The 26278-nt window shown below is 48.7% G+C and overlaps 1 protein-coding gene and 5 non-coding genes across 7 annotated transcripts; 4 read left to right on the plus strand and 2 right to left on the minus strand.

Annotated features, from left to right (window-relative positions):
- The first annotated feature begins 901 nt into the window (after positions 1 to 901).
- Positions 902 to 974, plus strand: TRNAV-CAC (transfer RNA valine (anticodon CAC)). Its single transcript has one exon. It is a non-coding gene; the product is annotated as a tRNA-Val (tRNA).
- Positions 975 to 1362: 388 nt separating this feature from the next.
- Positions 1363 to 1435, plus strand: TRNAK-CUU (transfer RNA lysine (anticodon CUU)). The gene has a single exon. It is a non-coding gene; the product is annotated as a tRNA-Lys (tRNA).
- A 3232-nt stretch (positions 1436 to 4667) lies between these two features.
- Positions 4668 to 4740, plus strand: TRNAV-AAC (transfer RNA valine (anticodon AAC)). The gene has a single exon. It is a non-coding gene; the product is annotated as a tRNA-Val (tRNA).
- A 6447-nt stretch (positions 4741 to 11187) lies between these two features.
- Positions 11188 to 11260, minus strand: TRNAK-CUU (transfer RNA lysine (anticodon CUU)). The gene has a single exon. It is a non-coding gene; the product is annotated as a tRNA-Lys (tRNA).
- A 460-nt stretch (positions 11261 to 11720) lies between these two features.
- Positions 11721 to 11792, minus strand: TRNAA-UGC (transfer RNA alanine (anticodon UGC)). The gene has a single exon. It is a non-coding gene; the product is annotated as a tRNA-Ala (tRNA).
- A 2271-nt stretch (positions 11793 to 14063) lies between these two features.
- On the plus strand, positions 14064 to 25855 carry TRIM7 (tripartite motif containing 7). Of its 2 annotated transcripts, XM_030880351.3 has the most exons (7): positions 14068 to 14880; positions 15769 to 15864; positions 20374 to 20604; positions 21417 to 21439; positions 21726 to 21841; positions 22357 to 22392; positions 24269 to 25855. In XM_030880351.3, the coding sequence occupies exons 1-7, from the start codon at positions 14374 to 14376 to the stop codon at positions 24778 to 24780; spliced, it is 1521 nt and encodes a 506-aa protein (XP_030736211.1). In that variant the 5' UTR covers positions 14068 to 14373; the 3' UTR covers positions 24781 to 25855. The 2 variants fall into 2 exon arrangements, with proteins under 2 accessions (XP_060152778.1, XP_030736211.1); XM_060296795.2 differs by lacking the exon at positions 21726 to 21841 and having other exon boundaries at positions 14064 to 14880; positions 24269 to 24465.
- Positions 25856 to 26278: the final 423 nt, after the last annotated feature.

Consider the following 26278-nt stretch of genomic DNA (forward strand, 5'->3'; position numbering starts at 1 on the left):
AAAGCTATTAGAATGTTGCTTAGCACATGGTAAGTGAGATACAAGTTTTAGCTACCCATTATTATCATCGTCGTCGTCTATCTCTGGAAGAATACTAGTTTCTCTGGGAAGTCTGAGGATCCAGGATAGGAAGGACACTTTTCCGTAAATGTCGTTGTGTGTGTTTTGAATTTTGAACCATGTCAATGTATTGCCTTAAAGAAAAAAAAAGTTTATTTCCCCAAGTGCTGTCGATTCATTTAACACTTTCTGAGCTGTGCCCCACGCGTGCTCCACGCCCAGAAAACCTCGAGGTCTGTCTTCGTGGAGTCGCAGTCTAAGAGCAGGGACTCAGAATGGGTTTGCGGAATTGATTTTACTTGAGAGAATCCTAGGGGGCATGTAGAACGGCATCAGTAAAGATGCTGCTGTGGTACTCAGAGCAACTCTGCCAAATAGATTATTTGTGCAATTGAAATAATACTTGATGGTTTAAAAAATATATATATCAGTTAATTAAAAATTTTTTTAAAAACTGCGGGGAAAGTTACAGGACCTGTGTCCATGTACAGAATCCCCAGCGAATGTCGGACGTTGCGCGATGCCAGGGCTGGGCATGCAGAATTGACCCTGATCTCGAGGCCCTTCCCGCCTCTTGGGGACGCTCCAAATGGACGTGCTTTCTAAAGTGGTGGTCCGAACGCGCCAAAACCACGAATCCTCGTGCGTGAACTGTACTAGGCCGTGCCGGGAGCTGCGAGTGCTACTGTGGCAGAAAGATGGGGCCACAAGACCTGAACACGGTTCAGCCGACTCCTGATGGGAGCCCCTTGTTCCTCTGGATTTGTGGTGTTTCTCAACCCTGCCAGTTCCGGCTACGTGTAGATTTCAGGGTATTATCAGGAACGCTTTCGCTATGGGTGTTTCCGTAGTGTAGTGGTTATCACGTTCGCCTCACACGCGAAAGGTCCCCGGTTCGAAACCGGGCGGAAACAACTTTTGGTCCTAGTCACCGTCTCTCCGGCATCCCGGAGAGTGAAGGCTGTCACATGAAGGACAAGTGTGTGTTTATCACTATTTCTGTTTCTCGGAGACTGGCCGTGAGGCGGTACCGTAGCAGTCTATATTCTGCATAAGTGCTCCAACGTAAATTCAGTTCTCGTTACCTCAGCTAATCTCTTTGCTCTTCCCCCCGGACGCCTGCACGGCCACCTCTTCCGTGTCGAGGGGGCGTAGACTTCGGACCCCTCGGCCCTAGTCATTAGGGCAGAGCCAGGCGCACAGTTGGCGCTCTATAATACTTTTGCGGTTGCGTAGCAGTGTGCCTGCAGCCTTGCTTGTGGATCTTGGTCCCTTGGGACAGAAAAGGGACCTTCACTAGTCGCCCGGCTAGCTCAGTCGGTAGAGCATGAGACTCTTAATCTCAGGGTCGTGGGTTCGAGCCCCACGTTGGGCGCTAGTTCATTTTGGAAATGAGGATAATAAAAGAGCTTTTGATGCAAGGGCAGCAAGGTATTCTCCAGACCAAGACGCGCACTCGAGATCGAGTGCACCCAGCTCTAAGGCCTATCGCTTCCCGAAAGGGAGAGTGAATGGTGACTGCCGGCGAACAAATTCCTAGGGGCCTGTTCCTCAGACCACATTCCGCTTACTGAAATCCTCCTATCAGCGCTCAACATGTATTAGGCGCCCTCTATTTAAGAGACGACCTGCCCGCGTGTCCCGGGCAAGCTGCCCTGGGAGGGAGGGGACAGAGTGACCCCCGGAAGCTGCGGTAGGACCCCAGGGACCCCTGATGAGCGACCACCTTACCAGGTGATTTAGAGATTAGTATTCCGCGCTCTCACCGCCGCCGCCCTGTTTCGATGTCCGAGACCCTCATGTCCAGTATACTCTCTTTATGGTCGGTATTGAGTCGATCTTTTGTGAAATGTTGCCCCACACATCCCAGCCTCCACATTCCCCCTACACGTAAAGGAACGTTAAAATGTCCTTTCTTGGAACACCCTAACATGAACATCTTCCGTTTACCGGTCTTGTCACGAAATTCTTCCTTAACTTCACTTGAATTCATCCTTTTCCATTTATTGTTCCTTAGTCCTGTAAATTCAGCCCATTTTCTATTTTCCGTCTATAGAAGTCTCCCCACATACATACCAGACCACGAGAGAAGTCTGTTGATTATATAAAGCTGGTTTATTAAACTTGCTAAGCGAAGGATAGTACCACCTTCGGTCTCAGAAGTGTATCAAAAGGGAGCGTTAGGGAGGATTTAGCATGACACCCTCTGAGAGCAGTGTGGACAGGAAATGGGCAGAGTTGCTAGTACAGGCCTACCTCACGCGTCCCTGGGGAGTTAGTGTTATTATGGTCCTTTCTTGGAACGTTTGGGTCTAAACAAGACGGTGTTAGAAGAGTTTGAACTTTGACATTTCGTCTTGTACAAATGCTTGTGGATTCGTTTGCAAAGTGGTTTCAGGGTTATTTTTTACCACCTTTAGTGGGACTGGAAAACATTCCTAAAAGATTCTGGCTTTTTCATTAAGAGAAAGCCGAAGTGCACGACAGGAATAAAGATGCAGACGTAGAGAATGGACATGAGGACACAGGGAGAGGGAAGGGTAAGCTGGAACAAAGTGAGAGAGTTGCATGGACATATATACACTACCAAATGTAAAATAGACAGCTAGTGGGAAGCAGCCACATAGCACAGGGAGATCAACTCGGGGCTTTGTGACCACCTAGAGGGGTGGGTTAGGGAGGGTGGGAGGGAGACGCAAGAGGAAGGAGATATGAGGATATATGTATATGTATAGCTGATTCACTTTGTTATAAAGCAGAAACTAACACACCACTGTAAAGCAATTATACTCCCATAAAGATGTTAAAAAAAAAAAAAGAGAGAGAGAGAATCCTAAGTGGACAAGCTTCTCTTCCCTGTCTCCCAACAAGCCCAGGGCACGCCCGCCCGAGCTTTTTGCTACAATTCCTGCTTTTCTTTCCTCTCCGCCCCTTCCACCAATGCCCCTCGGGCCGGGTCTGGTTTAGAATCCCTGTGCTAGTAAGTGACCCACGTTGCTCTTGGCGTTCTTAGGTTCAGACGTTAGGCAAATGCATGGTAGGATCTTTGGTCTTTTCCTCGAGCTGTAGTAAAAGCCGCAGAGGCAGAAGGACTCGCACTGATTTACGTATTGGATTCTTTCAGGAATGATGAGCAGGAGGTGTGAGGGGACTGAGACCGCGTCAGGGAGAGGGGCCGGAAGGAAACAGTCACGGTCCAGACAGGAGGCGGCTGGCGCCAGGGGCAAGGCAGCAGCCGACCGGAGAAGCGGTGAAGGAGCTGGATGTATGGTTTGTACTCAGGGCAGGAGAGGGGTCTCCTGGATTTCTGCTTTCGATGGTTTAACAACCGAGATCGGATACTGAAGATTGGAAGTGGCGGGGGAGAGAGGAGAGAGGAGTAATGAGTTCAGTTTTGAACAAGTTGGGAGACGTCTAAAGGGACATGTGCAAGACAGGGGAGAGCAGTCTTAGCTGGAGTCTCAGTTGCAGGGATAGAGTGTGGGTCAAGCTGTGAGCTGGGATCTGACCCTCAGGGAGATGGCCTCAGGTACAAGAAGGAGGAGTCGGAATAGGAGGAAAGCCAGCAGCGAAGCTTCCATTGAAGCCAAGGGAGTCGAGATGTGCAAAAAGGGACGACAAGTGGGTAGAGTCAAATTATAGTCTAGGAAGGGAAAATGGTAAAGCGTCCATGGATTGGGCCACTTGCAGGCCCCTTGGTAACCTTGAACTAGACTTGGACAAGAGGGCCTCCTGCCCTGTGCTCTGGGGGAGAGGGCCTTCCGTGTCACAGACACTTTAAGGATCCCTACTCAGTAGGACTCAGCCTCTGTTCCAATTCCTGGTTACCTAGGTCTTTGGGAACAAGCATCGGCAACAGAAAAACATTTTGCAATATTATACCATCGATACTAATCTTAAATTTGCATACATGTAGCTCTACATATAGCATATGTTAAACCTCATCCCAATTCTGGAAATTGAATGAGTTTTATTTTTATAAAATACTTAAAAGATTTCACTACGTTTTCAAAATTTAATAAATTTTTTTCAGCTTTATTTAAATAACATCGACTTAAAATTTGATATTCACTAATTTCAATCTCCCCTTTATTCTTAATAATTTTGTATAATTTCTAAGAAATATATAATTATATTGAAAGCATATGTAAAATTAATTTCATTGTTGCGTGTTCATATCTAATTTACATTTTGACGAAAATATATTCAAATCTCATATACTTTGAATGTATTTGAACCCTTTAGATCTAACTGTCAATAGAGCACAAATTATCTGAAAATTTAAACCTGGCAGCTATCTCCCTAGAAGACAGAGATAATGGAGAGGGTTATCCAGCCTCAGGCCACATTTTACCTTCCCTCCCACGAGGCCCGCTGCTTTCATTCACACTTTTTTTTTTTTAATTGCTACACTTGATTGATTTCACTACCCACTAACGGATCGCGCTCCACAGTTTGACAAATACTGTTACCCAAGGCCACCAAGGGACCGGTATTCCAGGGCAGAATGGTTCTGGGGACTCTGAGCCAGCGGATGGGTAGAGGGTCCTGGACATTGACCATGATCATAAGTCCTATAAAAGGTATGGGAAGCCAAACAGTCATGTGTTTCCGTAGTGTAGTGGTTATCACGTTCGCCTAACACGCGAAAGGTCCCCGGTTCGAAACCGGGCGGAAACAACAACGTTATATTTCTTTTTTTTTCCCCTGCTAAAATTACAGTTTCTTTCAGTTAACTTGCCTACTTCTGTCATTTGTTGCCGGAATGTATGTGTATAAAAGTACGCATAACTTTTACAGTTTTATCCATACTCCTGTCTTTTCCAATCTATTACCAGTTCCCTTCAAGCTAATATGTTCCACATCTCTAGGTCTGTAGTGCAAAAGCAGGTGGTCTATGTCTTAGAGCCAGACTTCACAGAACTTAAAATCCTAGAAGATTTAGAGGCAGCAAAAGGCGGGAATGCCACTCAACGACAAATGAAATATTTTTAAAAAGTACAAGAAGGAGTGCGTTGGAAACGTATAGTGGAAGTCAGGCCGGGGAATTGTTCACAGGAAAGATAGCAGTAATAACCACACCATCTATCACATCATGTTGACTGTGTCTGGTCCTGTTGCAGGTGTCTCCCTCTACTGTAGGTGAGGCCACTGAGGCGCAGACACATCACATAAGGTGAGCAAATGTGGGGTAGAGGAAATAGTAGACGGTGCTAAAGAACGGAGAATGGGGGAAGAAACAGGGCACCGAGAGAAATTCAAGTTAGCACAGCCGGAAAAGCACCTGGTTCTGCCAGTGATCTGCTGGTGACTGGCTCCCGCTCGGCGCTGCTGGCTATCGCGACAACCTCCGCCTTACGGACAACACCGTGAGCGAGTCTGAGTTTTTCTACCCTGACTGGTTTCACTCCCATCCTGCGCCTCCTCATCAACCTGTCCTCAGCGGCAGTGCAGAACAGTAAAAAGAACCATCAGTCTCTCCAGAGGTGTCTCGGTCAGCCGCCTTCTTCACCGATCCTCACTTGCTGCGCATCTGTTTCAGGCCTGTGAGAAGTGACAGGTGTGTTGAGAAACGGGCTCCAGAGATCAAGGGGAAAAGGCAGCGAAGGCTTCACAGAAGAAGACCAGCGGTGCTTGGAGTCCCCAAAACAGAGTTCCCGGCCGGAGAGATGTCAGTAGAGAAACACACGATGTGGACTTTTGCAGTGCAGCCTAGAAAATGGGGTTCACACTCTCATACACCTGACGGTACACAAACTTACACGTGAGAGAAGCAACTTCTTTCCCAGGACTTCTGTCAAACTTGAAAGTCGAGTAGAGAAAACATCAAAGTGGTAAATCAAATTCTCTTTCAAGTTTCACGCATTTTTTTTTTCTTTTCTTTTTTGGCTTCGCTTCGCAGCTGGCAGGATCTCATTTCCCAGACTAGGGATCAAATCCTGGCCCTGGCAGTGAAAGTGCCGTGTCCTAACCATTGGACCTCCAGGGAATTCCCTAAAATTTCACACATCTTAAACTCAGACAAAACGTAACCAAAAATAGCCCAGTGATGGCAAAACTTGTTAGGCCACCTGCATTCACATAACTTACACACACACAGAATCAATATCGGGCCCATCTCTTTATCATTGCTCTTTTATACTTATTTGTATGCCTTACCTGGGTTTACAGATGTAAACCCAACCAAGAATGACAGGGCCTTGTCATGCAACTTAGAGCCCTAGAAGAGTGAAGAATTTTGGACCCCACTTGGAAGAATTCTCCCAGGCTTTCCCCTGCTGACCCAATTTCTTTTTATTTCCTCGTGTTTTTCATAGTAATTTGAGATGAGTCAGTACAGTCCCTGCATCCGAGGCTCCGGACTGCCAGAGGTTCTCTTGCAACCCCTCCAAGCCGACCCAGGACTCTGGGAGGCCAGGACCATCACTCAGTCCTGTCACTCTTCTCCAGGTGGATTTTGGTCTGTGCCTCAGCTAACGTAAGAGTTGTCATCTGACTTCCTTGGGGAGACAGTAAACAAATTCAGTGCAACACAATTAACACCAAAGAACCAGCTGGACTGAGCAATAAGCTTGACAGAAAGCTGTCTCACGTGAGTCATATTTCTTTTGGGTTACCTTTAATGCTAAATCGTCAATAGGACTTGACAGCTTTCCTAGATTCATCTTGTTTCAATTAATGCTAAAATTATTCTCTTTTTGATCCTTAAATTGTAGCTGCTTGTCAGTGGAAGCCCCTTTAAATTGGTCCCTTGGTCCTTTCAGCATTGCCCTGGCAATTTGAGAGCATCCTTGTTTCCTGGTAGAAGTTCACACTTCGGGCCTATCTATAATTTTTCCTGGATGCAGGAGAATGTTCAGGGACCTTGATTGATAGATTGATTTTTAGTGAAGAGTAAAAGAAAAGAGCCAAATCTGGGTGTCAGGACAGTGCATGGGGCCAAAAGTCCCTAGCTCCCCCACTTCTGACGTACCCTAGGGAAATCCTTTAAAGGATGTAAGCTTACACTGAGAGCTCTATTTAATTGTAGCTTTGCTAGATCTTTACTTTTTTTTTTCAAATAAACCTCAACATCATTACTCTACAAAATTATTTACCTAAATCTCTCACTCAAAAGTAATTGTATTCCTTTTTGCTTTCATGTTTTAAACTTTTATTAGAAAATTTAAAGTAGACAGAATGGTATTAGGAAACCCCAAGTACTCATCACTCAGCTTCAACACTTTTCTCTCTTCCACCATTTCGGTTTTATCTCTACATCTACCACTTCCCATCCCACTGCCTCTTTTCTTCATAATCCTCATAGATTTCATGGAATAGCCTTCTATCGTCACTCTATTGATCATCTCCCTTTCCCTCTGGTTCTTTTATGTGTAAAACTTCAAGGTTAGGAAATAATATTAATAGCTACAAATCTCATGAATTGGGTCCTTACCGTGGACTAGAAACTGTTCTAGATGCTGGGCATCATTGACTCCTTTGCACCCTTGCAACAAACCTATGGTGTGCCACTATTAAAAGGAAACTTCATTCACTCGTTCATTTACATTGCAGTGAAAAAGACAGACCAGGTCCCTGCCCTCCTGGTGTTTACCTTCTGATGGGCAATTAAAATAACAAACAAATAAACAGGTAGAAAAATAATCTCAGAGAGCGATAAGGACTGTGAGAAAATTAATGAGGGTGATCTGATAGAGTGGCAGGCAGAGCACAGTATTAGAGAGATAGGCCACAAAAGATGCATCAGAAGAGGTGGCAATGAGCTGAGTCAGGAAGATAAGAAAGAGCTAGCCTTCCAAATATCTTGGGGAAGAGGCCTTTGGGAGAGGGAGCAGAGAGTTCAAAGGCCCTGAAGTAGGAGTAAACTCGGTGGGTTCAAGGACGGAAGGCCAGGGGCTTGGAGGCTAAGGAGCCACACCTATACCTCCTTGGCTCTGCATTCAGATGACTGCCTCCGCACCATTTGCTGGTTTTGTTTGCAGGTGGATAGAAAAATGAGTGGAGGACACGGGATCTTATGTCTTTGAGGACTCCCAGGCAAATGAAGAACAGAGTAGAGTTTTTAACGCAATGTGGAGTTTTTAAGGACAAATGAATTAACACATAGGTTCATTCAGAAAATTTCAAATAAACAACAAACACCAGCTCTAGATTCCAGCTGTGACCTAATCACTGCCTCCCCAGTGCCTCCCTCACCTCACCATGAATTGAAGGTTCAGATAAATTCTGTAATTGTCATTTAAAATGTCTAAGAGAATATCACCAGTGGCTTAGGTGTTCAGGAAGATGCCTTTTGGTAACCTTAATTCATGAAAGAACCAGTGAAAGGGATTGTTCCATTTGTTTCAGAAATTTCTAGCTCTATAAGAAGAACAACAATATTTGTAAATTAAATTTAAAGCCTTGAGGAAAACTAGACTTTAACATTTACAACTGTAATACATTGAATATTAATCACAAAAGAAGTATGTATTGAAAAGAATACATACTTTTCCCTATTCAAAAGACTCCCCCTTGCCCTTAGGCACTAAACATCTCAAATGATAACAGAGAGGGTTTCCCAAAATAGCCAGTGATTTTAGTTCAGTTGGTCCTGACACAGAATAGAGGAGCAGGTCATTCTGGGTCGTCTTTTTTGGCCACTCTTCCTTTTGCAGGCAGTCCTCCAGAATTAGCTTGTTCTGGTTGACATTTTGTCTTCCTCCTTACCCACAATTCACATTCCCCATGACACCAGCATGTGACTGAGACCTGCCGTTTTCTTGGGGGGACTTGCACCCTTAAACCAATGTGTTATGACATAAACAGCAATGAAATAATGGGTGAGTGTTTGATAGTGATTGAACCTTCTCTCCTGATGCTACACAGACCATAGAAGAATGATTTTCTCAAGTCTAGTAAAGGGAAACCAGTGGCTGTTAAAGAAAAAGATGATACTGGAGTATTTTTAGACTAGTTAGAATATAGCCATGAATATATTAAACCTGGAAATAATCTTCTGTTTCAAATGAGGTTTTTAAATAAGAATATTCGTGTGGATGGTTGATTAATAATTTACATATAAATTATATATAATCATTGTTTTAGACCACTTCATAAACTACATGCATGATCTAATAATTTATATATCCCCCATATGACACCAAGACCTTGTATAACATCACATACAAATTTAATGTCTTATATCTTGTTGGAGTCTCCTTGTCCAAGGAGAAAATTTGCCGAGTAAAAAATAACTGAGCAGGCCTTTCCAATGATGTCATGGCTTTGCAAGTGAAGAAAACATGATGGCCTCCCACAGAAACAGGACTGAAAAGAGAAAAAAATAACGTTGTCCTATAGAATTGGATTAGAAACCGTAAATTAGAGTGACAATGTGATCTTCAAAATCTTTTGTCCAAGTATGTGCCTGTGAGAGGCAAAAGGAAGGTCCCTCTCCCTGTTGGCCCTGCAATGGTTATTAATTATCCTATAGGACAGACAGTGAGGGGCCCTGTTAATTTTAAGGGGGTAGGGACAGTCACATGTTAGGTTTGTTGTTAAAGCAGCCCGATGCCACCAAGGCAGTGAAGAAACAGTCAATCTTATTCATGACTGGTGGGAGGTAAGATCACCCTGTAGGACCCATAGCCTGGTGATTTGTCTATTTTACATTACAACTTCATATATACCTTGACCCAGGAATCTTACTTCTTGGGAATTTGCCTTACAGATATAAGTTCAAAAGTGCAAAATGACAACACTACATGCTTATTAACTGCAGCATTGATTGTAATAGCAAGAGATTGGAAACTATGAATATCCATCAGTAGGTGATCTGTTAAACTAGGGTTCATCTACAGTGGAGTATTATGCAGCTGCAAAAAAAGACTGAGGAAAATTTCTATGTCTTGAGATGGAAAGATCATCAAAATATAACAGAGCTGTAATTATATTTTTGTGTAAAATAGGGGAAAACAAAAATATATTTGCATTAAAAAACTCTGGAAGAATATGTATATAGATACAAAACTTGTTACCTAGGAAGGGAGGATGGAAGTTAGATTCTTTTCACTGAATATTTTTATAGATGGTTCAATTTTTGAACAGTACAGTTTATTACCTACTCAAAAGATGTTTTAAAAACTCATTTTGTGGTGCAGCCTCTGTGGAAAATGGTATAGCAATTCCACAAAAAATTAAACAGGGAAATACCATATATCAGCAAATCCACTTCTAGATATATACCCAAAAGAGGTGAAAGCAGGAACTCGAACATGTGTACTAGTAGGACACCCATGTTCATAGCAGCATTATCCACAATCGCCGAAAGGTGGAAGGGACCCAAGTGTCTATCGAGAGATAAATGGATAAACAAAATGTGGTATATACATACAATCGAATATTATGTAGCCTTAAAAGGAAGGAATTCGGACACATGCTACAACGTGGAAGAACCTTGAAGACATTATGCTGAGTGAAATAAGCCAGTCACAAAAGGACAAATATTGTATGGTTCATCTTATATGAGGTCCCTAGAGTAGTCAAATTCATAGAGACAGAGAGTAGAATGGTGGTTGCCAGGGGCTGGGAGAAAGATAGTTAGGGAGTTAATGTTCACTGGGTACAGAGTTGCAGCTGGGGAATATGAAAAAGTTCTGGAGATGGATGGTGGTGATGGTTGCCCAACAATGTGAATGTGTTTAAAGCCACAGAGCTGTGAACTTTAAAATGGTGAAAATGAACAAGGTCCTACTGTATAGCACAGGGAACTATATTCAATATCTTGTAATAAACCATAATGGAAAAGAATCTGAAAAACAATCTATATATATTATCTTTGCTGTACACCAGAAGCTAACACAACATTGTATATCAACTATACTTCAATTTTTTTTAATGGTGAAAGTGGTACATTTTATTATGCATGTCTTAAAAAAAATTAAAAAAAAATTTTTTTAACCCCCCAAAATTTTTAAAAACCCACTTTGTTAGTAAGTAAAGGATAGATTAATCAGTGAACCGGAGAGTGACAACAAAACGGCCTAGTGAATATCACACACAGGGAATTTCCCGTACAGGATTTCTTTATTTCTTCCGAAAGCGGGTCAGGCAAGGAAGTGCTTCGTGTGACCAAAACACACACTTCGCCCAACGTGGGGCTCGAACCCACGACCCTGAGATTAAGAGTCTCATGCTCTACCGACTGAGCTAGCCGGGCGTGTGTGTCACTTTTTTCAATAATTCTTACTTCAAGGTAGAATTCGGGCTGTATCTAGCTCCAGGTTTGAAGTTAGTTGGGACAAGATCTGGCCACTAAAGACAAGATTCTTAGCAGCCCAGGAAACTCAAAATCTACCGATCGTGCTTGACTGACCGTCCCTCCCACTTCCGTCCGTTTTCTTCTTGCCCTTTTCCGCCAGGGACCTTGCCCTTTTCCATCCCTGGAAAACGTACGGCTCAGCGCAGGGAAAAACTGCTCACGCTGACGCCATCGATGAGCTCACCCTGTGATTTTTCAGTCCGAAGTTTAAAGGTAGAGCCGCGGGGTTGGGCTTGTAGTGGGTGAGGGCCGCCGGCTCCTCCAACCTGCGCAAACTCCACTCTTTAGGAGTTTTCCTAGTGTTCTGCGTTTCGAAACTTGGAAGGAGAGGAAGCAAAACGGTCACGCATACCTGCGCTGGAGATGCCGGGGATCGAACCCGGGGCCTCATACATGCAAAGCATGCGCTCTACCACTGAGCTACATCCCCACTCTCAGACAGCGCATTTTCCATGTTCCCTTAGTCCTTTATTGGCGAAAGGCAAGGGTGAATGAATACCATCGCCAGTCGCGACAACCCAAACGCAGCAAAGCTCGGCGGCCAGCGCCGGGAGCTGTTCCAGGGTCCTCTACTGATTCTAGGCGAGCGGACCACTACCGAGGGTCGCCCGGGGGGAGCACAGGACCGGGATAAACCCTTGGAGGCAGCGGGGAAAAAGAAGGGAAAGTCATCCGGCACGATACCCAAAATGAACTGTGAGCCGAAAAAAGGAAAGTTAAGACTGGGTGCAGGATGTTACTTTTGTTAAACAAAAAGAGGGGGGAGTGTAGCAAAATATGTAATATTTGTATAAAGTAATTCAGAATTGCAAAGTTGATTGCTTGGGATTGTAAGGGAACTGGGACGTAGGTGATAGGCAGATTTTTCACTGTTAACCGCTCTGTATATCTGAATTTTGAGCCACATTTAAATCAATTCAATCCAAGAAAAGTTTACCGAGCTCTACTGTGTACCAAGAACTGCTCTAGAAAACTGGAGGTTCAACTGTGAACAAAACTGACATAGTCCATTACATCTATCAGCTCCTATTCCAGAGGAGGTAGAGTGCTAGAGAGAAAACAGAGCCGGCGTTGAGGGAGAGAATATAGTAATGTGTGATTTTGAGAAGGTGACTTTTGAAAAAAGGCTTGAAGGAGATGGGACCTGAGCCATGCAGGTATCTGAGGAAAGAGAGGTCCAAGTAAAGGTTAACAGCCAGTTTAAAGGCCCTGAAGTAGGATCTTTCTGACTTGTTATTGCAGGAATAGTAAGGAGGTCCATGTGGCAGGGGAGAGTGATAGGAGATGAGGGTGGAGAGGTTGTGTGCAGGGGATAGAGAGGAAGAATGGGTAAGGCCTTTAGACGATTGTGAAGACTTTGACTTTTACTCTGAGAGAGATGGGAGCCACAGGAGGATTTCAGCAAAGGAGAGCCCCTATCTGATTTAACATTTTAACAGGATTGTTCTCACAGCTGGATGGAGAAGACAGGGCAGGAGTGGGGCAGAAGGGGAGAAAACTGTTGTGATCATCAAATTATAGGAGATGATGCGGTGGAGGGGGTGAGAGAGTGAGGAGATGCTGAGGACTGTGAGTGGGGCCTTCTCATTTCCCTTGTCTGTCAGAGGACTCACCCCTTTGGGCCTGAGCACCTGGAGGGGTAGAGTTGTTAACTGGGATGGGGTGGGGAAGGCTGTGGGCGGAGCAGGTGGAGGGGCAGAGCAGAAGTGCATTGTGGAAACGGTGAGTGTGTGCCTCCCCCTTAGAATGCTGCATGTGGAGATGCTGCCCAGTGAGTTGGATGTGGGAGCCAGGCATCCTAGGAAGAGCTGGGCTGGGGCTTTGTACTGTGGAGCAGGGAGAAGGTCTTTTAAGCAATAAAGTGGAAGAGATCACAAGGAAGTGAGTATAGACAGAAGTCCAAGGGTTGAGCAAGGGCAGGGAGAGGAGGAGGAAACCACCGCGGTGGCCAAGAAGTGGGTAGGAGGCCATGGAGGTGGGAGGAGAGTCAGGGAGTACAGCATCCCAGAAGGCGCTGAGAAAGGGTGTCCGGAAGGGGGAAGCATCAGAGGAGAGGGGAGGTAAGGCCTGAGAAGGGGCCTGCTTTCACCTTTGGGTTAGGATCGCTGTGGTCACTGGTGACCTTGACAGGAGCAGTTTCTGAGGAGGTTGGGGAAGAAAATCTGCCCCAAGTGCCCTCCAGAGGGAGTGAGGTGAGAGAGGGTGTGAGCAAATACAATGGCAGTTCTGGGCGGTGGGTAGGGGGACTGTAGAAACGAGCTAGAGAAACAAAGGATTGGGTTTTGGAGGGGTATAACACCGAATAAAGTGGGGGAATTGACTGTAACTGTATTACTTGCTTAAAAAAACAAAACAAAAATAAAGAATAAACGGGGAGGCGGGGGGACACAATCGCGGGAGAGGTAGCTACAAAAGTGGATACAAGGCCACGCTTGGGGGTCGGGGACAAGAGTCAGGTTCCAGACTCTAAATTTAGCTCAGCACAGGGCCGGACAAACCTGAGCTCCGGGAACCTGACACTGGTCCGGCGCCAGGCCCTCGGGCTGTGCTGGCTGGGCCTCGGGCGGCAACTGGGAGTGGCGCCCAGATGGGCGTGTGCTTCCACCTGTCCCGGCCCGTTTCCCAAGGCTGACTGGGTCAGGCTGGGGCGGCCTAGACAGGCTCGCGTTAGGGCTGAGAGAAGGGAGAGACGGAGAGAGGGCGCCTCGGGACCCAGGAGGCCGCGGGCCAAGGCGGGATATTGAGCGGCCCAGAACTGGAGCGCAGAGCACTGGCCTGCGCTGAGATCCCCTCGCCCTGTGCTGCCCGGTCAGCTATCAAAGCGCACCCTCCCCTCACGTTTCCCATCCTGGCGCACCCTCAGCTCAAGTCTCTGCCAGCAGGCGTCAGCCCCGCCCTTCTTCTTCCCGTGGGCGCTCGGAGGCCCGCCCCGGCCGCTACGCTGGGAGCGGCGTACCGTAGGGTAGATATCCTCTCCCGCGCCGCCCGACTTGGGTGAGCTGAGGGTGCGCATGGCGGCGGTGGGGCCGCGGACTGGCCCGGGCGCTGGGGCCGAGGCGCTGGCGCTGGCGGTAGAGCTGCAGGGCGAGGTGACCTGCTCCATCTGCCTGGAGCTCTTCCGGGAGCCGGTGTCCGTCGACTGCGGCCACAGCTTCTGCCGCGCCTGTATCGCGCGCTGCTGGGAGCGCTCGGGCGCCGGGGCCACCGCCGCGTCCCACAAGTTTTCCTGCTCGCTGCCCTGCCCGCAGTGCCGCGAGCCCGCGCGCCCGGGCCAGCTGCGGCCCAACCGGCAGCTGGCCGCGGTGGCCACGCTGCTGCGGCGCTTCAGCCTGCCAGCGGGCGCGCAGGGGGAACGCGGGCCTCCGGAGGCGGGGGCGGCCGGGTGCGCGCAGCACCGCGAACCGCTCAAGCTCTACTGTCAGGACGATGGACGTGCCATTTGCGTGGTGTGCGACCGCGCCCGCGAGCACCGCGCTCACGCCGTGTTACCCCTGGACGAGGCGGTGCAGGAGGCCAAGGTGAGCGCCGTCCCCACCCCTACGCGTCCCCGGGACCCCCAGTCCCCGTTCTGCGTTCCCGCGCAGGCAGGAAGGCCCAGGTGAGCCCCTGCTTCTTTTCCCTTGTCCCATGCTGCGCAGCATTGGCTTCGGGACTGAGCGCGGCTCTCCCTCTGTCACCCCCGACACCACCAATACCACCTTCCCAAACCCCTCGCGTTTCCCTTTGGGCCCCTACTGGGCCGTCTGCGTGATGCCCCACAGATTTGGAGATTTTCTTTCTGTCGGTACCTGGCTTTGAGCGGTTTCTCCGTCACACCCACACATTCGCTACCCCCACTCTCAGCCCTTTCCCTGGACATAGCTCTGTTCGGTGTTCTCACCTTCTGTGGCCGAGCGGGACGACCTTCCCAGGAGGTCGGGGTAAGGGGGTGGGTGGCTCCAGGGCTGAGTAGAGAGCCAAGAGCCATCTGGGATTCTGGCACCTCCCATTCCTGCCAACTTGCTAGGGTGTGCGCGGACGCCTTTGGCACAGTCCCCGGTCTTTCTTTGCTCTTACCCTGCTCCAGCTCTCCCACCCAGAGGGCTTTCTGATGGTGGTGAGGAGAGCAGAAGAGAGGACTAGGCAGGTTGGGCTGCTGGCGGGCTTGATGTCAGCCTGGATGGTGCACAGATGGTCTTGAGGACGGGAGACCCTGAGGCCTTTGGAGTCACCCAGCAGCTGTCCTGTACCCTTACGTGCAGCCTGTGCAGGCTGTAGCCATCCCGACGTCCAGAGGTGGCTTCAACCCTGCCGCCTCTTCCTCAATGAACAGGGCCTTCCCTTTCTCCTGGGTGGCTTCAGGAAGGCACAAGTGGGAGTTGCCAGAATCCTCTCCCCACAGTGTCCTCCTTCTCACTCTTCCGCAGGAGCTCCTGGAGTCCAGGCTGCAGGTCTTGAAGAAGGATCTGGAGGACTATGAGGCATTTCGTTCCACCGAAGAGAAGGAGAGCAAGGAGCTCCTGGTGAGCATGGCAACCCCCAGGGTGGCTCCCCTGGGTGACAGCAGAGGGCCACCCACCACTCTGGCTAGGTGTGTGTGGCTTTGGAGTGTGTGCCTGGGGAAGAGCCGAGGTGGAGTTTAGAAATACAATGAGGTGCATATTATATAGGGTGACCGTGTAATTTATTAAATAACCAGAGCTTTTGAGAGTGAAAGGGAGGGCTAAAATAATTATTTTAGAACAGCTGGCTTGAAGTGGAACTGTCCAGGTGAATCAGGATGTATAGTCCCCCTAATATTACGTAACACCCCAGTTAGGGTCTGTGGAGCATCTTGTAATGGAACACATGAATATTTCTATAGAGAAACATATGAATATTCGTACTAAGTGGGAGCCTTCTGTCAGTCTATGGCGTACTTTACCACCAAAGGAGTTATGAAAAAAACTTTAATTTTTAGAGTTTTTTCGATTTTGAAATCGAGGCTAGGGGAGCGGGGTTGGGGGGATGGGGGAGGGGATGGCAGAGCTGCTCCCCACCCAGCAGAGGGCAGGAGGTTCCGGGACTTGGGTTTTCAGCAGCCGATTGTGCTAGCACCCCACTGCCCAGCGCTTGGGGTGGTATTTTGTCTTCCTTGAAGTGGAACAGGAAAGTGAAATGGGGTTCATTTTGGTTAAGGTGGGCAAATGTGGGTCACTGTCACTTTCTATCTCGAAAATTCAGTTCCTAGCTCAAAAACTAGGGGTTAAGAGAATGAAAGGATCCACTAAGCCCTGTTAGGGCAGGGCTCTTAAGTCCTAGAGTTGGAAAATGGAGGGAGAGCAACCTGAGGGCCGCACCCCCCCTTAAGGGAAGGAGGTGTGGGGTGAAGGGGAGGACCCTGTGTACAGGTGCCCCAGGGTCCTTTCCTGACCCTGAACTGCATCTGGTACACCTGCATCCCATGCACATCTCAGGCATTCTCTTCTGAACATTCACTTCCCTCCACAAGGAAGGGCTCACCCCTCACCTCTCCAGATCTCCACCCTGCTCTGCTGGAAAAAAAGAGTAAGCATGTGGGGCTTCCCTGGTGGCGCAGTGGTTGAGAGTCCACCTGCTGATGCAGGGGACACGGGTTCGTGCCCCGGTCCGGGAGGATCCCACATCCCACATCCCACATCCCACATCCCACATGCCGCGGAGCGGCTGGGCCCGTGAGCCATGGTCGCTGAGCCTGCGCGTCCGGAGCCTGAGCTCCACAACGGGAGAGGCCACAACAGTGAGAGGCCCGCGTAACACAAAAAAAAAAAAAGAGTAAGCATGTGGCTCTTCGGCCATTGCTGTACATCCATGATCCAGAGGGCCTTCTCCAGCTTGGGCAGCTTCATGGTCTCTGACCCCACACCCCATGACATTGCTTAGCACTTTCTACTCTGTCCTACCCCTACCCAGCCAACCCCCCTGTGGCCCACACATCCTTTATGATTACAAAATACCTGCTTAATGAGACAACCATTGCTGCTATGAGAACAAGGAGAAGGAATATTTTTATTTGAAAATGCTCTTACCATTTAGAGGAGTAGTTCTCAACTGGTGGCAATTTTGGGCCCCAGGGGACATTTGGCAATGTCTGGAGATATTTTTGGTTGTCAGCACTGGGGCAGGGGTGCTACTGGTGTTTACCGGTAGAGGCCAGGGTACTGCTTAAACATCCTGCAATGCATAGGACAGCCCTCCACCACAAATAATTATCTTGCCCCAAATGTCAATAGCGACGAGGTTGGAAACCCCGATTTAGAGTGCTTTGGTAAATATTGTCCCACTTGTGTTACTTCCTTGGGAGACCGTATGCTATAATTGCAAGAAGCTTGGACTCTGGGGTCAGACTCCCTGGATTAGAATCCTGACTTCCCACTTCCTGGTAATGCACCTCTCTGTCTTGGTCTTCTCATTTGTAAATCAGGATGAGAGTGTACCCACGTCACTGGGTGGTTGTCAGCACTGAGGGAGTTAATGCCTGTAAAGTTCCCTTTGCTGTTGCTGCCTGCTTGCCCAAATCCTGAAGACTGGGGAGCAGCGAACTGAACCCAGGTCTCCTAACTTCAGAACCCACTTATAGTCTCCTCTTCCAGCCACCCCCTCCCCCGCTAGAGTTTTCAGGGAAGAGGAACTTTGACATTTGCGCTTGTCCTGGAGGGATGGAATCCTTCTCACTGGCCACGAGAGGCCTCGCTTGTTATATCATGCAGAGTCCCTCCCAGGTGTTCACGTAAAGACTCAAGAGGGTCAGGAGCGAGAGTCTGTGTCTGAAATCACAGGGGTGAAAATCCTGTGGACAGTGGTCATGGAAAGAATAGGATAGAAAGCTTGCACACAGCAGACTCTTACTTAGGTCGTTGTGGGTGTGCTGTTACCTCTGATCACTGGCATTGATTTTCCTTCCTTCTTTCTACTTTCCTGCATTTCCAGGTTTTATATTATGAACTTGTGTTGCTTTTACGATTGCTAAACAGAAAAGGTGCCCTTTAAAATGAAGTAAAGTGAAGAGTGAAAGTTGGAGGGGTGACAAATGTTAAAGTACAAAATTCAAATGAGTAAAACTTAAAGATCTTATTGGCTTTATTGGCTTTATTGGCTTTATTCAGTGGTTCATAAATCAGCCAACATCCCATCTTGCAGAAAGAAAGAAGTTCTGAAGAGCTATACAAGGCGAGAGACTTTACAGGCAGAGGAAGCAGGAACAAGGAAGTTGTACTAGGCAAAAAAGTGGGTTGGCCACAGAGGCTCATGAGTAGAAGAGTTGTTTTGACGGTTAAGAAGGCTTTTCATTGGCCCAACAGCACGGGCTCCCACTCACCAAGAATGATCTAGCAGCTGCTGCTGCTGCCCAATGTTCAGCCTGGCAGCAGCAGAACCACTGCAGAGGCCTCATATAACATCACCCTTGAAGGAAACCAGTTACTTGGTAGCAGATGGATTGCACTGGACCTCTTCCACCCTGGAAGGGACAGCATTTTATCTTGGCTGGAACTGACACATTTCTGAGTAAGAGTTGTCTTTTCTGCCTGCAGAGCCCAAGCCAGCACTACCAAGGACTTCTAGACTGATTCATCAATATGATTTATGATCCCAAAGTAGTTTGGGTGTCTGATTAGAGAGGGAATTTAAACATAAGAAGTGCTGTGAAGGTAGAAGTATTTTAAATTTATTTCCAATCTTGCAGTTTTGATATCCTGTTAGTACATGGTTTTTTTTTTTTTTTTTTTTTTTTTGTTTGTTTGTTTTTTGGCGGTACGCGGGCCTCTCACTGTTGTGGCCTCTCCTGTTGCGGAGCACAGGCTCCGGACGCGCAGGCTCAGCGGCCATGGCTCACGGGCCCAGCCGCTCCGCGGCATGTGGGATCTTCCTGAACCGGGGCACGAACCCGTGTCCCCTGCATCGGCAGGCGTACTCAACCACTGCGCCACCAGGGAAGCCCAGTACATGTTTTTAATGCTGTGAATGTGCTTCTTTAAATGTGAGACCTGCCATCATCTCTCCATTAGATACTTGCGTCACCCTTGCAGCCTAACAACGAATTAGGGTACTTTGTTGGCCTGCTTGTCTGATAGCCAGTGACATCAATGATTTACTTTAAGTTTCTATGTCTTAAAATGAGTTTTCATCAGCAGCCCCCACTCCACCCCCCTACTTCCACAAAGCCACACCTTAAAGTTGCCTTATAAATCATATATTAAATCATCGCTGAAAATGTTGAACTAAACCGAAGTGAGAAGAGTTATACGGCATTATGTTTGAGATCTCAGTGTGTGCTATCAAAGATGTTTTCCAACTCTACAATAACTTGAAACCATCACGTGTTTGGATGCTCTAATTTCAGCAGAATAAAGATCATAAATTTGGTCACACACACACAAAAGTGGGTTGGCTATTGCCAAGTTGTTTTCCCTGTAGGGGATGGCAGGGGTTTATCAGGCAGATTACTGAACAAATACTGATCAGGCCGTTCCTTATAGGCTGGTTTAAGATAACATTTGTGGGAGAGCTGAAACTGTCATTGGGTCTCGGTTTGGTGATGTGGGGCTTAACATAAGCGACTCCATTTGGGGCCTGTTGTCTTGCTTTGAACACAAAATAAATGTGTTTGGGGACCTCAGTTTAATCCTTACAGTGACGGCAGGAGGCACTATTTTATCCCTCCCACTTTTCAAATAAGGAGACTGCAGCCCTGGGGGATTCTGGGGTGAGTCTGAAGTTTCCCTAGGTTGGTGGGAGAGCCTAGGTTGGTGGGAGAACCCAGGTCTAAAGAGACACATGGGCGCAACTGTGACAGGGAAAGGGAAGGCACGTGTTGAGGCTGCTGCGTGCTCGGAATTGGGACATTTAAACTAGAGCGTGTGCACGGTGGGCATGCACGCGTGAGTCTCTGACCCCTGAGCAGTGAGGGGGATGCACCCCTGCCCTGTGGGATGGCTCAGAGGCTTCTATCCAAATGCTGTGTCTCAGATGCCCACATCCCTTTGCCCTCTTCAACTTCACCTCTTCTGGGACAGAAGCAGATGGCAGCCGAGCGAGAGAAGGTTGGGGCGGAGTTCCAGGCTCTGCGGGCCTTCCTGGTGGAACAGGAGGGTCGGCTCCTGGGCCGCCTGGAGGAGCTGTCCCGGGAGGTGACACAGAAGCAGAATGAGAACCTGGCCCGGCTTGGGGGTGAGATTGCCCAGCTCTCCAAGCTCAGCAGCGAGATCCAGGAGACAACTGGCAAGCCTGATCTTGACTTTCTCCAGGTGAGCCTGGCTTGGCCAGGGTACGAGTCCTTTATCCTAAGGCAGGAGGCATGAATTTATCCCTCCCACTTTTCAAATGAGGAAACAAGAATGGCGGCGAGAACAGAATCAGATCCTATGAGTTTAGTAGAATCACACATCTGGAGCCAAAGTGGACTAGAGAGAGGAGCGCTGATTTTCCTGGGGTTAGAGGTCTACAGGGATGTGATAAAAACTTTCTTGACCATGATCCACAATAACATCTCTTACAATGTATTCTATTATATACGTTGTGACAAAAGTCTCAGAAAATGACACTTACCTGTACTACATGTGATGCACTTTGATGTTTTTTTATTGTCTTATTTCCTTCTAAAATAAATAGTCACAATCCACGAAATAAACTTCACAAGTCACAAATGGATCAAGAATGGTCATTTAAGTGAATTCCCTGGACTCTGTACTTCCACTGCCGGGGGCCTGGGTTCAATCCATGGTCAGGTAACTAAGATACCACAAAGCCATGAGGCCAAAACAAAACAAAGCAAAACAGGTCATTTAAAAGACACTAATCTGAGTGATGTCCAGGTGTTGCATAAGAGCTGTCACTCGTCTTGGGCGATGTTGAAAGCAGAGGCAGCATTGGGTCCTAGCCCTTGGCTCCAGTGATGATTCTGTAATAAATGGGAGCATCGGGAAGCTCTTGCCACCTGGGGCCCATGCAGGAGGTAGGGGGTTATACACCTGCTTCTTCCCCTGGAAGGAGGGAAGGGGCCAGTTTTATTTTCTCAAAGCTGAATGCTGATTTGGTTTTCTCTCATTGTTCTTTCCAGGAATTCAAAAACACACTAAGCAGGTGAGTGGACCTAACGATACCTTGGGCCTCTCTAAGCTGGCTCTTCTTTTCCACTTAGCTTCCTGTCTTCATTCCCCACCCCTGACCTCTCACCTCCCGATGCCCCCAGTGCCTTACCTGGGTACCTTCTGAGACAAACATCTGCTGCCTGGCCATGGGTATTCAGCACAGGGTCAGGCTCTCCTTTTCACCTCTCCCCACCCAGAGGACCTCACCATCCTAAGTGTCAAGCCCAGTGGGAGTGGGACAGTGTTAGTGGGCCTTCCTCAGGGTCCTTGTCCTGCAGGTGCGGCAATGTGCCTGCCCCCAAGCCAACCACAGTCTCTTCTGAGATGAAGAATAAAGTCTGGAATGTTTCTCTCAAGACCTTTGTCTTAAAGGGGCTGCTCAAGAAGTTCAGAGGTAGGGACTTGTGTGTGGGGCTGGGCCCTGCAGTCCTGGTGGTGATGGTGTGTTTCTGGTGGTTTGGGGTCCTGAAGATGTGCCTTTCCAAAAGCTGTATGATAAAACAGGAACTAGGGTGTGTCAAGGCCAGACTGGTGCGGGGAGGCGGTGGTGGCTAATTTATTTAGAACCCCCGCCCCTACCCCAGGGCATGAAGCTTCCCCTGGGGACAGATGGAGTAGAGGGGCACTGGGGGCAGAAAGAAGGATGAAGAGGGAGAGCTCAGCTCAGAATGGCTCCAGACAAAAGAGGGGGAAGTGGGAGAGGTAGAGCTAGAATACAGCCCCCTCCCCACCCCCATGATCGGCCCAGCACTTGCCCATCAACTCTAGGGTATCTGGGGAGTGAGTGAACCCCCAGATATTTAACATTTACAGTGGGGCTGTCAGTGTCAAGAGGTGGTGTCACCGTTGTTGCCAAATAGAAATTTCCCATGTCATTCACACACAACCTGCTTTGTTTCTCCTCTTCAGAGGATCTTCGGGGAGAACTGGAGAAAGAGGAGAAAGGTATGATGGCTGTTTTAACAGCGAGTGCCCGTCATTTGGCCATGCAGAGACCCAGTGACTGTCTCTCGGGGCTCTGTGCATGGTTGGTTCCTTCTGCCTGTCCACCTCAGCAACTTTGCCATCAACTGCCCTTTCTTCCTCATCCTCACAAGTCTGATTCCTTCAGGCCACCGTGGGGCCCATAGGCCTATAAGTTGTTCCAGAGCAGGAGTGCCCTGCACCTTGAGATACTCAGATCAGGGAGTGCTTGTCGGTCACCTGGACAAGCCTCTCTTCCCTGTTCCCGCTCCCAGAGAGCTGGAGACCTCTCCTGGGGACAGGGATTGTGTGCAGGGGTCGGGGGAAGCAGGGGGAGACTGAAGACTGGAAGGGAGGTGGTGATCACTCCTGCAGGGCTCTGGGGTGAGTGGGATCTAACCCCAAGGGGAAGGGAAGTGGGGAGGGGAGGACACATATTCCTGATGCTGATGTGACTGAGCTAAATCAGATCTTACTCGGGAAGAATCTAAACCAACTGAGTCAGACTATGTCCTCCTCTGCTCAGAACCCTGCCTCTCTCACTCAGTAAGGGCTGGAGTTCCTGCAGTGCTCTTGAAGGTCCTACGGGGTCTGGAGCCTCACTGCACACTCTTCCCCTGGTTCACTCCGTGCAGCCACACACAGTCCTTGCTGCTCCTGGAAGGCACCAAGCACACAGCTGCTTAAGGGCCTTTGCACTGCACCGGCTGTGCCAGGGCCTGGAACACCCTTCCCCCAGACAGCTGCATATCTGACTTCCTATCTCCTTGATGTCTGTGCTCAAATGCACCTTTTCAGTAAGGCCTTCCCTGGCCCCTCTAGTTGAAATTACAGCCTGCTCTCCTGATCCCTCTATCATGTATTGTCTCTCCTCCTCCTCCTCACAGAAAGGAAGCTTCAGGAGGGCAGGGATACTCCACTGTGGGATTCTCAGGGCCTAGAACAGACCTGGAACATAGTAGCACTTGCAGCAAGTGTGCATATTTTAACTTTTTATTATGGAAAATTTCAAACATACACTAAAGTAGAGAGAAGAGCATGACGAGTATTATGTACTCATCATACACCTTCATCAATTATTGACTCGTGGCTAGTATTTTTCATAAACACACCTACCCACTTCTTCCCACTGGATTATTTCGCAGCAAACCACAGATAGCTCTCATTTCCGTAAATATCTCAGTATGTTGTCTCTAAAGAGATAGACTTTAAAAAAAACATAAAACCATTAAAAAAGCAAACACAAAACCAACATCATATTAATGATTCTTTCCAGTATCTAGTGTCCGAAATCCCCCACTTGTCTTTTTTCTTAATTTTATTTTTTCAATTGAAGTATAATTCATTTACAATGTTTTGCCAATCTCTGCTGTACAGCCCCAATTTTCTTTTTTTTTCTCTTTTGCGCTGCCTTGGGTCTTCATTGCTGCACGCGGGCTTTTCTCTAGTTGTGTGCGCGGGGTCTACCCGATGCAGTGCACGGGCTTCTCATTGTGGTGGCTTCGCGGGCTTCAGAAATTGTGGCTTGCGGGCTCTAGAGCGCAGGCTCAGTCGTTGTGGCGCAGGGGTTTACTTGCTCCACCTGTGGGATCTTCCAGACCCAGGGCTCGAACCTGTGTAGCCTGCAGTGGCAGGCAGAGTCTTAACCACTGCGCCAGTAGGGAAGGCCACCCCACAGTCTTTTAAATTGGATTTGTCAATCTGTTTGAATTGAGATCCAAATCAGGTCCATAAATTGCCTTTCTGTGATTTCAACACCTACTTAATGAGGGGGCGGTGGGAGTGGGGCGATGGGAGCTGTGCAAGGACACTGCATGGGACGTCTCTCCCTGTCTTCCCCCTTCCCCATACCCCGCAGTGGAGCTGACCTTGGACCCCGACACGGCCAACCCCCGCCTCATCCTCTCTCTGGATCTTAAGAGCGTGCGCCTTGGACAGCGGGCCCAGGACCTGCCCAGCCACCCGCGCCGCTTCGACACCAACATGCGAGTTCTGGCATCCTGCGGTTTCTCCTCCGGGAGGCACCACTGGGAGGTGGAAGTGGGCTCCAAGGACGGCTGGGCCTTCGGCGTGGCACGTGAGAGCGTGCGCCGCAAGGGCCTCACGCCCTTCACCCCCGAAGAGGGCGTCTGGGCGCTGCAGCTCAACAGCGGGCAGTACTGGGCGGTGACCAGCCCTGAAAGAACGCCCCTCAGCTGTGGGCACCTGTCCCGCGTGCGGGTTGCCCTGGACCTGGAGGTGGGGGCCGTGTCCTTCTATGCTGCGGAGGACATGCACCACATCTACACCTTCCGTGTCAACTTCCAAGAGCGCGTGTTCCCCCTTTTCTCTGTCTGCTCCACTGGTACCTACTTGCGAATCTGGCCTTGAGGGGCATTGCCCGGCCTCCCTGAGGGGGTCAGTCGGTCATGGGAAAGCATGTTGCCCTCGGATGGGGCCTCCTGGTCACTCTGGGTATGCTCTCCAGATTCTTGTCCCAGGCTGCCTTAGAGGGGCTTCTGCAGACTACAGCATCAAAGACATGAGAATGGGCTGTTGGGGAGAAGGGCTCTGAGGTCAGTTGAGCAGGGGAAGAGATGCTTTGGACCCTCCTGGCATGTCTCCTGCCTGTTGTCCACGTGTGGATTTGGCCTGAGCTGTGAGGAGGTGGATGAGGACAGGAGCCCAGCTCCACCAGAGGTGCTTCCTATCACTGCCCCAACTCAGCAGGGCTTCTGGTTCCGTGGAACAAAACCAAGCTCTGGTCCTTTGCCATCCTCAGTTGCAAGGGGGGCAGGTTCCTGCCAGGCCAATCAGGATCATGATCCCTTCTGCTCTGCCTTCCTGTCAGCTGCCAGCTCTGCCTTCAGAGACCTGAATCTAGCTGGCCTGACGAAGTTGTCTACTCAGGGAGGATCACTGTACTTCCAGCTCAGTGGAGAGTTTGGGCCGGAACTGGTAGGAGACCCTTGAGGGTCTTGTACATGAGGGCAAAGCCCAGGGTAACAGCATATAGGCATAGCTGCCGTCCAGTGTGGCTTAGCCTGATGACAGAGTGTATGTACAACACATCCTTGGCCACAGTGACTGCTCCGTGTACTCAAGTTTGCCTAAACCCTTTTCAAGTGCCAAAGTACTGTCTCCCTTGGGTAAGGAGACCAAAGATTCTGGAATTTTGAAACTCAAGGCGGCACGTATAATTTTACAGAAGCAACTAACACCAGCATGGAAATGCACAGAGCACAGGCATGCCCCTGACAGACACTTCCTGGAGCTTCCCAAATGTATGCCAGCAGCAGAAGACCCTGGTGCCACGGCCTGCTCAGCCCGTACCCTGGAGGGTGTTATTCCCTTGCCTAATGGTTCCCCAGCTTCTGCATGGCTGGGCTTCTGGGAGAGTGGAGGTAGGCTGTTCCCTGCTTAGTGTGCTCCAGGAAAGGGGCATGGGGAGATGGAAATACAGACTGTGAGCTCATTTCTAGGGTGTCTTGGCTCATTCTTAACTCCCCCAGTCTGAATGCAAGATCACAGTTACGAGCAAAGGTTTCTGCCAGACTAGGTGAGCATGTGTGTTCATCTGTGTGAGGAACGTTTGCATGTGTGTTTAGATCTCAGATCTCAGGAGCGGGGGGCGAGGCCACGTGGATTTTGGAGAGGGCGTTTGTGAGCATGCGTATAGGGTTTAGGTGCAAACAGACATAGGTCAGTATGGTCACACCCTATTTTTGATTTGTAGTTGTAAAATATTAGCCACCCCATATTTAGGTGAAAGCCAAAGGTTTCCTTCCCCCACTACCTAGCTACCCAGCTAGATGAAATCCAGTCTCAGACCTAATTCTGTCCCGCACACATTGTTATAGATAGACGTGTTGGCATGCAGGGGCAGTGA

The sequence above is a fragment of the Globicephala melas genome, chromosome 3 (genome assembly GCF_963455315.2).
Source record: "Globicephala melas chromosome 3, mGloMel1.2, whole genome shotgun sequence".
NCBI lineage: Eukaryota > Metazoa > Chordata > Mammalia > Artiodactyla > Delphinidae > Globicephala > Globicephala melas.